At 38.5% G+C, this 14641-nt stretch overlaps 2 protein-coding genes across 10 annotated transcripts in view; one reads left to right on the top strand and one right to left on the bottom strand.

The window, feature by feature from the left end:
* PUDP (pseudouridine 5'-phosphatase) overlaps positions 1-2701 on the bottom strand; it is a 70560-nt gene extending 67859 nt beyond the window's left edge. Inside the window, exon 1 of the mRNA XM_021411091.1 lies at positions 2376-2701. Coding sequence (XP_021266766.1) covers positions 2376-2457 — 82 coding nt within the window. The 5' untranslated portion in view covers positions 2458-2701. The remainder of the gene's footprint in view (positions 1-2375) is intronic.
* Positions 563-14641, top strand: part of STS (steroid sulfatase) — a 113488-nt gene continuing 99409 nt past the window's right edge. For 2 of the 9 annotated variants that reach the window (XM_021411070.1, XM_021411032.1), the window contains exon 1: positions 563-2406. The gene's annotated coding sequence lies outside the window, so the exon portion shown is untranslated. Of the gene's footprint in view, positions 2407-3203; positions 3380-14641 lie in introns of all 9 variants that reach the window. The other 7 variants (XM_021411024.1, XM_021411041.1, XM_021411016.1 and 4 more) reach the window with 7 other exon arrangements.

Below are 14641 nucleotides of genomic sequence, written 5' to 3'. Positions count from 1 at the left end.
TTCAAGTATTTCAAGAGAGCAGTAAGGTCTCCCTTCAGCCTCCTCCTGGGGGAAGTCAGGAAGACTTCCCCATCTTGGGGAAGTCAAAGCAGTCTGCTGACTGCCTTCTGCTTCGTACGGGTCATTATAAAAATTATGTTAAAGTTGTGACAGAACTTAGTCACACAGACCTCTAAACATGGTCAAAAGCATTTAGAGGCTGAAATGTACAAGTTTCCTGAAAGGACGTTTATGTTGTGAAAATCGTCAGGGTGGCATCCCTTTTATGTCTCTGTACTGGAAGACACTGAAGAGTATTTTCAGTTTGACTTTACACACAATTATGGCTTTCATCACAGCTGAAAGATTACTAGAATACAACACATTCTTTCTACGTAACTTTGTAAATGAAATAAATTACATCCACAGTGCAGCCTAAGAGTAACTAGGGGAGGAGAAACATGACATAATAAATATTTTAGCAGTGCATGACGTCCCATTTATATGGATAAAAATAAATTTTATCAGCATGTATAAACTCTTCATCCAGAAAATGACAAAGTATTTATCTGGTACTGTACCTTAAACAGGCAGATTTAATAACAGCAAGGAGCAGGTTTATACCTTGAGTGCCTCAATCTTGGCAAACTTAGGTTGAGAACTGTGGATCCTTTGTAATTTACTTTCCCAGCATGAGGCATAATTCACAATTTAGAACATTTTTAATGCTTCTTAAATGTACGCACCCCAGGAGTCTGGAGAACTAAACATGATTCAGAATCTTCCTCCCCTCCCTGTTTGATATGTTACAGAAAGGTAATTTCTAAATACAGACAGGGTACTCTCTGTGGAAAAAAAAGTCTTTAGATCCCAGAATATCATCCAGTGCTAACTTACCCGTCCTTTAAATACTCGTGCATAATAAGTTCACTTAAAACTGATCTAGAATTCTTATGCATTCATATCACCAAGGCCTAAATATTTTTATTGCTTACACAGACAGACCTACTCAGGTGAGTACTATGTGAAATTACACTAAAAACCAACAGTAACAACAACAACAAAAGTTTTCTGAAGCTTCTAGGTAAAAATTAAATTAAAATAATTGCTTCTAGATAAAGCAACACATTCTCAGACTACTTGAGATTCCAGAAGTTACACAGAAGATGAAACTGAAACAACTCATCTTAATCAGTGTTTTGCACACTGTATTGAGACTGCAGATGGCGCAAACTGAAAGAAACCAAAGGTTGCTTGTAACTATTCCTGGTAATAGGAACAAACCCATTTTTGTTTTAAACAATAATAAACTAATGACTTTCACCCTACTATAACCAGATGAAAGATGGAGAAGGTATCATTTGTTAGAAACAAAGTAATTCTGTTAATCCTTTACACATGGAAAGGAAGGAAAAAAGCCAGACATTTCTTGGAAACACAACTCATTAGACTTCACAGCAGTCTTTCTACAAACTTCAACAATCTGAGTTTTGCATCAACATACCACTTTTTAAGAATTCACCCACCTCCAAAGGTGCTTCCTCTACTGTGATACATAGCAACTACTTCAAAACCATTCCATGATTCTACAGGAAGCACAGAGCACAAGGCCCTGATTCAGCAAGCAGCTAAAAGTAAACACAAAGGCTACACTGACTATCCAAACCCCCAAACCCCAATCCAGATGTAGCACAGAGCTGACAGATTTCAGACTCCTTCAGGATCATCCCTCAGATCCGTATCAAGTCCTAATACAAAATTTGGGCGATGATAGCATGAGTGATTTCCAGACTTTCGCCGGGAACAGCAACTGCTTTAAATACTTGGGGCCTAAAGGATGCTCTCATTGACCTTGCACAGCAAAAGCAACCCTTCGCATGGTGGACTCGCTACCCCCGGCTGCCCCGCAGGCCTCCCGAGACGGGGCAGCCTCACTGCCCTTAGCTTCCTCCAATAACCGCAAACCTGCTCCCTGCTCTCAACGCAGAACCTTAACCCCAGGCTACTCCCTCAACCTCTCTCCCCGCATCCACGCTGAATTTAAGGGCAAGCACCCTCTGCTTTCTAAAGCTTTACAGTCAGGCAGAATGCAGCCTCAAAAAACAGGGGGTGGTGGGAGAAGGAAGAAAACATCGTTTCCTGTTGCGTTAATCCCTTCAGTCAGGCTGCCCGGAGCGCGCTGGCCGCCTGCCCGCCGAGGAGGCCGGCAATGAGCGGCTGCCGAGGACAGCCCGGCCGTTCGGCCCCGCTTGTTCGGCCCCGCTTCCCGCGGCCCGGGAGGCGCCTGGGCGGAGGGGCGGCGCGTTCGGGGCTACCCACCGCTGCCTTCAGCCCTTCACAGAGCCGTGTAGCGCGCGGCCGGGAAGCTGCAGGGGAGGGGGGCGAAGGCTACACACCCAGCAACAGGCCGTCCATGTCAAAGATGAGGTGAGTGACCGGCCGCAGCGCGGCCGTGGAGGAGCAGGAGGAAGCCGACATGGCGAGGCCACAGCAGCCGAGCCCCGCGTGTGGCGGCGGCGGCGCAAGCGCGGCAGTCGGGGCTGACGGAGAGCAGGGAGCGGTACTGCCGCGGGGCCAGGCGGTCGGAGCCGGCGTGCTGGGCCGTTGCGTGCTGTGCTGCTCTGCCCAGCTCCAACGGGCGCCCACGGGCACTGCCGCTCGAGGTGTAGGGCAGGCGCCGCGGGACGGCCCGCGGGCTGCGGCACCGAGGGACCGCTTAAAGAAACAAGAAACTTTTTTTTTTATTATTTTTTTAAACAAGGGAAGTCCTATTTTCTGCTTGTCCTTTTCTTGTTTAGAAGTTTTGTTTGTTTGTTAGTCCTCTTGGATGCCGCTTACTGAGAGGACTGGGGAGTTGCTCCCGTTTTGATGTTGTAGACAGTGTTTTCCCACAAAGTTTTGCCCATGTGGGGATTCACAGGGGTACAACTACTGCTGGATTGGAACTGGAGCTGTAAATAGCCTCAAATCTGCATAAAAGTGTTTGTGGGGAAGGAATAAAGCAGCGGTGTATAAACATCAAATGAGTTTCTCTTAAGGGCTGGAGTGTTACTCTAGTTCCTTTTTTTATCTTTCTTTCTGAAGTTCAAGAAACAAGCCAGTGTTCCTGAAAATAAGGAGACCCTTCCAACATACACCACCAACTGGTTGTTACTGAGTAGTTGTGAGGGAAAGCTGCAACTTTCCTTCACCAGCCTTTCCACCTTAATTTTTTTTCCACGCAGATAACTCAGTTTTAGTCATCAGGATCACTGCTTACAGGTCAAAACCCCGGCAGATGAAGCAGACATGATGGTAGCTATCTCATGCTCCCAAGGTGCCACATTGACCTGAAGATGTATGCTGCTTTGAGGTTCTCTGCCAAAGCGATGTTGGAGGGAAGTGCTCTCTCACCCTGTAGGTAGGCCTCCCAGCAGTTCAGTTGTCCCTGATGGTTCTTTCATTTGGATAGGCAGTATTTAACTGTTTTGCTAAGTTGGTGTTGTTTTTTTAAGCTGCAATTGTAGATGCCGTGCAATTGTATTTTAATTTTAATTTAGACCCCTTTGTGTCTCACCTTACCCCAAAATCTATCCCTTAAATGAACCCTTACCCAACATTTGTGAGAAATCTCCTAGACACAGACTCATACCTCTTTTGTTGGAAGTGAGAGAAGACATAAAATACCTATGGCCTTTATCATAGAATCATAGAATCACCAAGGCTGGAAAAGACCTACAAGATCATCCAGTCCAACCATCCACCTGTTGCCAGTAGTTCTCACTAAACCATGTCCCTCAACACAATGTCTGAATGTTCCTTGAACACCTCCAGTGTTGGTGACTCCACCACCTCCCTGGGCAGCCCACTCCAGCATCTGACCACTCTTTCAGAAAAGTAGTATTTCCTAACGTCCAGCCTGAATCTCCCCTGGCACAACTTGAGGCCATTCCCTCTAGTCCTATCACTATCTTTTTAATAATAAAATTTCTTTTCCAAACAAAGTTTTTTTGTCATTTTTGTTTTGTTCTTTTGTTATTGTTTGTTTGTTTTTAACATTTCTCATTTTCTAATGATTTATATTACTGCTTAGGCCTTGCCTGTGTAAGCTAAGAAAAAGACTATGCCTTAAGGGTATTTAAAAAGTTCCTTGCACAGTCATGACGTACATACATCTGTTAGTCCTTGTGTTGCCGTAAGAAAATTGATCCTGTACTTCCAGATAGAATTTTAATTTGTAACCGTACAATGTGGTTGTTAAGAACAATGCCTGCAACTATTTTGCTTCTCTGATAAATAATGTGCAATAACTCAATGTTCAAACGTTGTTTCAGGTAGCAGTTGTCACTGCTCCCATTTAAATGAACTACTAAACAAACACAACTGCTCTTTTTACGGTCAAATAAGTGTTAATCTGTTAGAAGGAAAAGTCATTATAGTCATTTCAATACTTGTAATCCTAGTATTCTCTTAGACAGAGTGTGTTTCTGCTGTAAGAGTGTAAGCTGTTGCGGCAAAAGTTTCTAGAGGCTGAGTAATGAGATCGTACAGCAGTTGTACCTGAGATGGATTCATTTGGTTTCTAATTGTAAAATGTAAAAACGAAGTCCATTTTTATTTCTATTTGTTGCCATACCAGCACATGTACTTTTTAGCAAGAAAAAAGCTACATCAGTCAGGTACCTTTAGTCACTATTTTAGAGAGAAGTATAAGTGTTTTGGTCACAACTTCAACTCTCCCTCAAAAAAGGGAAAATATTTACTATTTTTAGCATAGTAAAATTCCAGTTCATGTGTTTTGACTGTTTAAAGTGCAAATGAATCTGAAAGAAGATCTATTTGATAAAATATGTTACTCAAGAACAACCTTTTTACGATTAAGTAGTCTATGCTACAAATTTTATTGTTGACATTTCAAGACAGACAAGTTTGCGGACATGCTGATGACCTCAATTTGCTTTGCCTTATTTTGGCTTATCAGTGGTAATCAACATAATGTTAGCTTATTTGATTCTTCAAAGCTGCATTAAAACATAGAATTTTTTTTTGAATGTAGACTGCTTAGGTTTATTCTGCATGACATATTCTTTTCAGTAACAGAATGAAATAGGATGAAAGTCCAAGCACACATTTTTGTTTATGGTGGATCATAGTTTGCTAAATGCAGAAATAAATGAAGAAGTTTCTCTAAGTTTTATTTGAGCTGCCTTAAATATTTATCTCAAACTCTTCAGCAGTAGTATTTTGTGGTGTATGTGTTGGTATTTGTTTTTAAAGTTGTGAAAAATTGAGAATTATGCAGTTGACTTTTGTTTGCTACATTTTTTATTTTAGGCCTTTTTCATGTGAAAGGAAAAATTAAAATAGCTTTTGAGTTGTGGAAAGCATAGTATGGTGGGAGCATAATAACAATGAAAACTGACAATTATATGGATATTAACCTTATTAATAAGAGTGAACTTGTGTTATTGAGAAATAATCTTGCAAGTTAGGCTTGAATCCTGCAAAGTCTGAAGAACGCAGCTTCATGTATGTTTTTAATGCATTTAACTTTCTGTTTAGGCACATACCAAACCAGATCAATAAGTTTTTGCTGAGGTTTACATTTTATGGCATTATAAGGTACAAACACATGCTGCATGTCCAGTTTTTTAAAAGACTCTAAATTAGATGCCTATAGGTAATCTTTCTTACCCCAAACACGTCTGTTTTCTTTGAATTTGCTTTTATGATAAAATTACTTTGGCTTTATTGAATATTCTTGAATGTGAGATAAAGAGAAAATATCCAGGTGCCTCTCCATGCAGTTCTTAAGTATGCAGTACTTTTTTTTTATACAATCCATATGTGTCCAGCTCACTAGTTTTGTTTTTGTTGTCCTCTTTTTTTTTATATTAAAAAATGAAAAAAAATAAGTTTTGTTGCTTACAAACTTTGACTATACTATGTATTTTATATGTGTCCCAAGACAATTCTTCACTCCGTTTGGACCAGGCAAGCCAAAAGATTGGACACAGGTGTACATTTTACACAGGCCATTTTAATCTTTCTATGTTTGTTTGTTTGTTTGCTTTACCTTGAAGCTAAAAGGTTTTCCCAATCATGGAAACTTATTTATGAAGTTATTTTCCTGGAGAATAAAAGCTTCAGGATATACATAAGTGTTTTCTTGGGTAATAGACTTGAATCAAAATTGCAGTTTCCTATTTCATTACTTTATAGTGTTCTTAAAACATGGATTTGCTTACAGTAAATTTATAACATTGATAGGAGCATCATGCACTATGTGTTTCATGCTGAAAAGGCTGACTTTTATTTTTCTTGTTCTGCAGGTGCTATTGCAAAGAGGATAAACAGATTATAATCCGTTTTGGTTTGAATATTAAATAAGAATCTAAAGACTTGAATAAATCCCTTGAATAAAATGAATAAATTACTTGAGTAATTTAAAAGCTTTCATGATGATTTACGTGAACAGCTTTTAAACCCACTATTAGTAACAAATTACTTGGAATGACACAGTGTTAAATGTAATTTAACTCAGGTATCAACTGAGATTCACAACAGTTGCTATAGTTGAGCCTATAAGCCCTCAGAAAATGAAACTCCTCCCAGTGCTGAATGTCATCAAAGAAAAGCTTTTCACCTTAAGAATGTGAATTAAATTAATTATATTGTTTCTGCTCATGTTTTTATGGTTGAAAAAAGGAAAATGCGCATATATCTTAAGGCAGTGAAACAGCACCGTATTTCTGCTCTTCTACGTTATTTTCATTGATTATAAATATATGTATATAAATACAAAAAGACAAAGAGAAGTATATCCTCCTTAGATATTAGTATTGGTATTCTTATTGCAAAGCTTATAGAGGGGTAAGAGCCCTCTGTCTTCCAGATTTTCATATCTTTCACCAATTACAAGTGAGTTAGTTACAAAGGTGAGAAAGATGATGTATTATGCTTTAAGGAGAAAAAAGTGAAGATATACATTGGAAATCTATAAATTTAGATGAGGCACTATAATAAGGTTCTTAAGCAGCAATGAGGAGTGAAATTCTAGAACCAACCAACCACACAAGAGGGGACAAGGGATCTAACATATTTTTAGATGACAATTTTTATATTTATTGATGAGAAATGGCAATGGAATGAACAGGTTCAGAAGCTGGGAAATGAGAGTTTAATGTCGTGCTTCAGGGTCATTTGTTGTTTCCATTAAAGCCAGAGAGAATAATTTTCACTCCTCTACATTACATGGCTCGTGAATTAGCCTTTTAACATAATTTTTGGTCTTCCAGTAAAATATTGGCTGCACACGGCCAATGTGCAAATGATTAACAGTGTCATTGTCACTGAAATCTTAAATGCTTAATGGATGAGTCCTGCTTATCCTTAAACTATCAGAAGGATTGGGGCAGAAGGAAATGCATACCAAGCTAAAATTCAAAGTGTTTTATCTTGTTTTGCTTTTCCTATGGTTTCCTCTGTTGGATCTCTAGTAAATTTTATTTATCTAATTTACATTATCAAAAGACCCTAAAATACTTGTTGTACTTATTGGTTTCTTTGTTGGCATGTGAGTTTTATGGCTATATTTTTTCATTTTACTGCAGTTTGATTGTTACAAATTATAGGGAAACAATAAAAAGTAGTGCCACATAGAACATGTATTTAATTAACTCCTCAAAGCAAGACATTCCTCACTTGGTTGCCTACAATAAGGTTAGAACTAAATGCAGACACCCTTCCAGTGGTCCCTTTTAAGACCTGTGTTCCTAAGCTGAACATTGTCCAAGATGGCAATAATTGCATCATCAGAGAGTAAAGAGAGAGAACAATTTGTTTTCTGGATGACAAGTTTTCTGAGGCACTGATCAGTCATGTTCTAAAGTTTTGTGTGCATGTAGCCCAGTCAGCATGCAACAAGCTGGAGAGTTGAATCTCCACAGCTCAACTCTGAATTCTGTGCAAGTGCATGCCCTTTTAGTGTTGTTTCTTCTCAGAAAGTAGACCAGAGGGAAATGAGCTAGCTGACCCTCAGCCCAGAATGTCTGCATGCTCAAAGGTGAACACACTGTCAGCACCTAGGTAGTACAGGAGACAGCTGGAAGCCAGTTGTGTTTCTTTATCTGGAATGGTTATTCTGGTCTGAGAATCTCATCTATCTAGACTGAGAAGTCATACCATCATGCCATAGCAGCTCTGATCAGGGAGCAGAAATGGTGGGAAGGAAGGAGTCAGTGTTGAGCAGAGTTAGCCAGCTTCTAGAGTTGATACTGAAGTTGAGCTATATTAGATGTATTGACTAGGGGAATCAGGACTCTTTCTTAGTTCCAAGAAGTCTTAGTTGACTGTCAAGCCAGTGATAACTTGAATTTAGTTTTCTTTCCCCTAAGCCAGCTTGCTCCACCTACTAAGTGCACTTCAAACATTTCGTTTTGGATTCTGTAAGGTGAATGCTTGTTCACAGCAGCTCTACATGACTGAAAGGTTCCAAGATTTTAATTCAAGGTCTAGCTGAATTCTTTTCATTGAGACAGAACTGAATATGCGTAAAATGTTTGTCCAGGATAGACACTTGTCTAAAATTTTCTGAAGTTTAGAGTGAGTCATTTTCTAGAATCATGGAAAATCCTGAATTGTAAGGGACCCACAAAGATCAAGTCCGACTCCTGGCTCCACACAGGACCACTCAAAATTCAAATCCTATGTATAGACATAATGCAAATGCTTCTTGAACTCTGGCAGTTTGGGGCCATGATCACTGCCCTGGAGAGCCTGTTCCAGGGCCCAAACACCCTCTAGTGAAGAACCTTTTCCTAACACCCAACCTGACCCTCCCCTCATGCACCTCATGCAGTTCCCTTGGGCCCTGTTGCTGTCACCAGTGAGCAGAGCTCAGTGCTGCCTCTGCACTCCCCTGGTGAGGAAGCTGTAGGCCACCATGAGGCCTTCCCTCAGTTTGCTCTTCTCTGAGCTGAACAAAGAAACTTCAGATACTCCTTATATATGTTGCCCTCTAGATCCTTCACCAACTTTGTTATCCTACTTAGATAGCCCATGTTGTTCCTCTGCTCTTTTTTTCAGACTTAACATGTTTCTTTAGAGTCCAGCATTGGATAGGTCAAGTTTTACAACTGTGGGTTTTACGAGTGGCAAATAGTAAGGTCACCTTCTACTAATAGGCTGCCTTCGTTGCCCCAGATACAATATTCCTTTGAATTTGTATGAGTACTGAATTACTATTTTTTTTTCCAATAAACATAATATAATTTTTTTCTGATAATGAATGATTTGTAGTTCTAGGGAACATTTGTTGCTACTGCTGCTTAATCAGTTTGTTGTCCATGTTTGAGGTCAATCAACTGTTTCAGCAAATTGTTCTGTGAATATTACAGCATATGTAGCCTATAATCTCTAGACTTTTATCATGGCCAAGTTTATATGTGTTTTAGAAAAGTGAAAGGGAGAGATCATTGAGGAATGTTCACGATCAAACCATTGGTACCATTATGATCAGTGGGAGAAATGGATTCTAGAACATGCTATGTCCATATTTATCTTTGTGCAAACGTATTTCAGAATTAAAGCAAATGTTTGTCATTAGTCTTTACTTGGACTCTATATTCGTCTTTGTTTCTTTCAGTGTTTGCTGTTTCCTTTCAAAAGCTGAAAACTTGTTGCCACTTATCCAATTTAAAATTTTCTTTATGAATCACTTCTAGCTATATCCTTATTACTTAAATATATTTGATATTATACTCTACTAAAAGAGATCAGTGGCAACATATCTAGCCTATTAGGTGCTTAATATGTCTTCATACAGTTTGAAAGATTTTTCTGCATTTTTTAAGTATAAAAAATTATAATCTTGCCACCCTGATGAGGCAGCTATCTGAAAGGAACTGTATTGCAAAATAAACACTTGTATCGCTGTTTCAGGAATGTTATCTGTCATTTAGTCCAGTGACTACTACTAGCAATAAGTAATGATCATGTGTGACAACCTGGCTCCATAACAGTATTTTTATAGTTTTTAACTGACCGTTTTTTTAGTCCAACAATTATGCCCTCATCTGGAAAAATTAGGCTAATACAAATTTCAAAAAGCTATTAACAAGACAAGTTGAGTGTATACCCCAGTTAAGTAGGATTTACCACCACAGACTCACCACCTTGAGTTGTGGCTGCAAAGTGAAGAAGGGTTAGGCTGCATTCTTGAGTTGCAGGGCTCTGAGGAAAGCCTGTGCACTTCAGGAAAGAGCTTCATTCAGTAGATGGCATGCTTGTCACTAATTCTCTACCAGCATCTCCTGGGGTGATATCCAAACTAAAGCATCTTAAAGTAGGTGGAAATAAAGTAAATGTTTGATCTCTTGCAGTTTTCAGCTATTTCATTTAGTTGTGTGCCTGGTTCTGCTTGAACAACCTGACAAAGGGTGAGGACCTACGCATTCATCTGCTTTTTCTAAATTAACGTATCCAGGAAAAGTAATTAAATACATTATCTAGTAGATCCAATGAAATATATTTTTACTGTCTCTTCAAATCTTTAATTCTTTAAGGAACTTGTTTTTTTAATAACCTGGGGTAACTTAGATAAATATTATCTGATAGTAAGAAACTGTGATTATAGTGAAAGCAAAACCTGGATCATAGAATCATAGGTTGGAAGGGACTTCTAAGGTCATCTAGTTCCAACCCTCCTGCCAGGAGCAGGACCATATACTGCAAAGGATTACTGAAAGTAATGCCTCCTATTTTATTATGTTGGCCCACAATGTCAAAGGTGGGTGTTGGTGGTATGGCAGTAGAGATTGAACTTTCCTGCAGATATTCCATTACATGTTGTTGCAGTGCAATAGATGGCAGCTGAGGGGCAGTCTGACGAAATGGCATCTAACATAGAAGTGCAGATGCAGCAAAGGTGTGTAACTGAATTCCTCTGTGCAGAAGAAATGGCATCCATTGATATTCATCAATGCTTGCTGAATGTTTATGGAGACCAAACAGTGGATGTGAGCCCCATGAGGTGGCAGGTGGTGTGTTTCAGCAGTGGCGACAGCAACCTGAAAGACAAGCCACATTCCAGATGGCCATGCTCAGTTGTCATACCACAAAATGAAGAGTATCTCGATCAGTTCATCCATGCATATCACTGGATTATGACCAGGGAACTGTGTATGGAGCTGAATATCTGCTTCAGTGAGTCAGAAACGATTGTGGAAGCATTGGAGTATTGTAAAGTTTGCACCAGGTAGGTCCCACAGATGCTCACGCAGGAACCATAAGAACACTGTACGCAAGTTTGTCAGGACCTACTGAACCTATACGAGGCTGAAGGTGAGAGTTTGCTGGATTGCATCATTACCAGTGATGAGATGTGTTGTCACCACTACAAGCTGGAGTCAAAACGGCAGTCCATAGAGTGAAGATATGTGAATTCCCATTGGAGAAAAAGTTCAAGATACAACCCTTAGCAGACTTGAGGGGTAAGAAAGGGGTGATCCTTCTGGATCCTCCTGAAACCTGGACAAACCATCTGTTCTGTCCACTATATTGTGATGCTGACTAAGCCGAAGGCTCAAACTTTCAGAGTTGAGCCAGAGAAGACAACAGCCTTTCTCTTGCAACATGATAATGCCAGGCTCCGTGTCAGTTTGAAGACTGTGGAGAGTACTGCTAATCTTGGCTGGATTGTCCTGCCACACCCACTGTGTATTCTGGATTTGGCACCTTCTGACTTCCAATTGTTTGGGCTCATGAAAGATGGACTGCATGGGCAACATAGTCCTAGCAGTAACATTCTCATAGCTGTTGTGAAACAGCAAGTCACCTTCTCTGGTGCAGATTTTTACAAGTGTGGCATGCAAGTTCTTGTTCATTGCTGGCAAAAATGCATAGCTAATGGTGGTGATTATGTTGAAAAAGAGTGTTTTGTAGCTGGGAATTTGCTCTATCAAGTAGTGTTATTGTGCTCTTTGTATCTGTTGTAGTTTTCCTGGAAATAATTAGGAGGCATTACTACACAAACCTGAAGAGGAAATGCCAATACCATTAGACAATGTCTCTGAGTTTCATACATAAAAAAAACCTTTTGACATACTCAGAACTGCACAGTCATCTGCAGTCAATAAGTTTCACAAATCTTTATTGTATAGTGATTTTCCTACAGTCCTCCAGGGTAACTAAATGGTTAAAAAAATTTCAGCAGTGAAATTTATTACTGGTGTTCTCAAACTAAGCCAAAGAGTGAAGGGATCAAAGTGTTTTCCATTGTTTTTCACTGAAGATTTGCTGCAAAATAAATACCATAAAAACCAATAATCTAATTTATATATACAAAGATCCTAGGAACAACAGAGCATTATCTTTTCATTCTGCATGTCTGTAGCTTTTCAGACATTATCTTTTCAAATTAGCTACATTCCTTGGATTTTAACATGAAAAAAAAAAAGTAATACAGAGATTTTAGTTCTGTTACATCTGTATTTCACTTGAGTAGTTGGTATTAATAGATTTATGTAGGAGCATAACAATTTAGATGTGCACTATCATTCAGCCAGTTGAAAATGGGAGTGATCTTTATTGTGTTTTGTTTTCACAAGGATGCATGTAATTTTCCTGGTAGATGAACACTTAGTTGTATTTGAGACTAAATTGTTAAAGCATTAGCAGAGATGTTTTGATAAAGTGAGTCAAAAGGTCTGGCTCACTGCAGCTCTTTCCTGCTACCTTACAATAAATTCAGTCAGGGATTTTTGTATCTCCCTTTCTTTCCAAACACAGTTTCAAAAATAATTTTCTTTACCCATTCAGAGAATTTAACTCTATTATGCATATGGATGTTCATATTTAGGTGAGTAGATACTGGTTCCCACTTGGTGTCTAAAGACTAATGTTTGATTTTCTATGTTGAATGCTTTGAACTGTCATATTAAAGCAGATAAGTTCACCTTGTCATTCAATTTGTCTATATTTTGGCATACATACGCTCATTTTGTTATAATTTTCTTCTAATTTACATCACCACAAGTTTTTTAATTATTAAGATTTCTTAATAATTTACCTTAATAACATTTATTGTAAGTAAATAGGTATTATACATCTCTATTATATGATTTGTAGTACACATACATAAGAAACTTGGTAAAGTACTGAGATTTTGTCTCTTGTACTGATTCCTCGTTCTACATGAAGGACTTTTCAGTACCTTCTAAAATATGATTTATGAACAATACGATTTATCATAGGAATTAAAAACTAGCTGATTACTTATTTTAGAGACGTTATTGAGATTTTTAAAAATATGGTTGGACTTTACTTTTAGTTTCCAATGCTTTCAGCTACTGCAAGACAGTTTTTTCAAGCTGTAATGTAGAACTAACATTTCTTATATGTATTTGAGATGAAGTAGAGAAAAAGTTCATAATTTGAAATGCTTTTAGAGTTCTTATTGTAGAATAGTATTTTAAAGTACAGGGAAAAACACAAGAGAAAAGCTCTCAACAAGCTGTGCTGATTTCTTGAAGCAAATAAAAATTTAACACAAATGTTGCATGCAGACAGCTATTCAGAAATATTGTTTTAGTTTGATTTGTCCCAGTCTTTCATTTAGCTTCAGTATTTTGCCTGAAAGGAAAATGAAGTTCTGTATTTAGAATGCAAGGGTTGCAGATTCTGTTGTGTCATTGGCAGCAGTTGTCACATTTCTTTAGATGTATCTTCCTGATCAAGTTTTGCTGTTAAAAATAAATAGACTGGGGTAGATGGAGGAGTATAATACACAAACTAACGATCACTTTTCAAAGCTTAATGACTGAGTTTTAGTAATAGGGTCCTTGGACTTCCTGGGAGTAGTCATTTTCTGCGATCACGTCATTTCTAAGAGAATGCTTAGTAATCAAAACAAGATTAGCTCTGGTGTACAATATTTATGTAGAGAGAATTTGTTAATTGCACATTAATAACACCTCAGGTGGAAGAGTCTGAAAACCAGTGATCTGAAATAATGCTTCTAAAAGCCGTTTTAATACAATTTTTTAAACGTTGCTATGTAGGTATTCTGCAGGAATGTTTACTATGTGTACAGAAGGCAGAAACATAGCCGCAGTTCTTGCACTACCCTAGTTTTCCAAATATACATTACAGTGTCAGTAGCATTTGAAAAGCCTGATAGAAGATCTTCAGCAGCAAACTAAAATGAGTTCTTGGTTAGTTTTGAATGTATGTGCATTTTGAAAACATGTTGAAATCGTTCCTACCAGTGAATAAGTTTCTTATCAAAAAGCAGTGTAGGCGTTGTATAACAACACACTGTGGTTTTCTTCAGTGTTGTCCTTCTCTCTTCCCCTCCACCCCTCTGCTTCAGCTCATGTGACTGGACTTTGCACTCGCTTACTTATAATAGGGGCACAGCCGTCTTGTTTGAAAATTAGAGGCAGACACGGATACAATTCCATGCTGCAAGGTTAAATGCCCCTCCGACACCCAAATATGTTTTTTATATATAGTTTCACTGTAAACTTTGAGTTCATGTATTGTTGTTGTTCATATCCTTTCACAGCTCAAAGCAAATTCTTCATGACTGGAGGCTAGTAATTATGGGAAGTAATAACATGCAATGATGTCTTTTCCTCATTAGATTAATCTAATGTATTTTACGTAAGAAAGAAAAAAAGAA

The sequence above is a fragment of the Numida meleagris genome, chromosome 1 (assembly GCF_002078875.1).
Source record: "Numida meleagris isolate 19003 breed g44 Domestic line chromosome 1, NumMel1.0, whole genome shotgun sequence".
Taxonomy (NCBI): domain Eukaryota; kingdom Metazoa; phylum Chordata; class Aves; order Galliformes; family Numididae; genus Numida; species Numida meleagris.
This window is presented reverse-complemented; position numbering and strand designations above follow the sequence as displayed.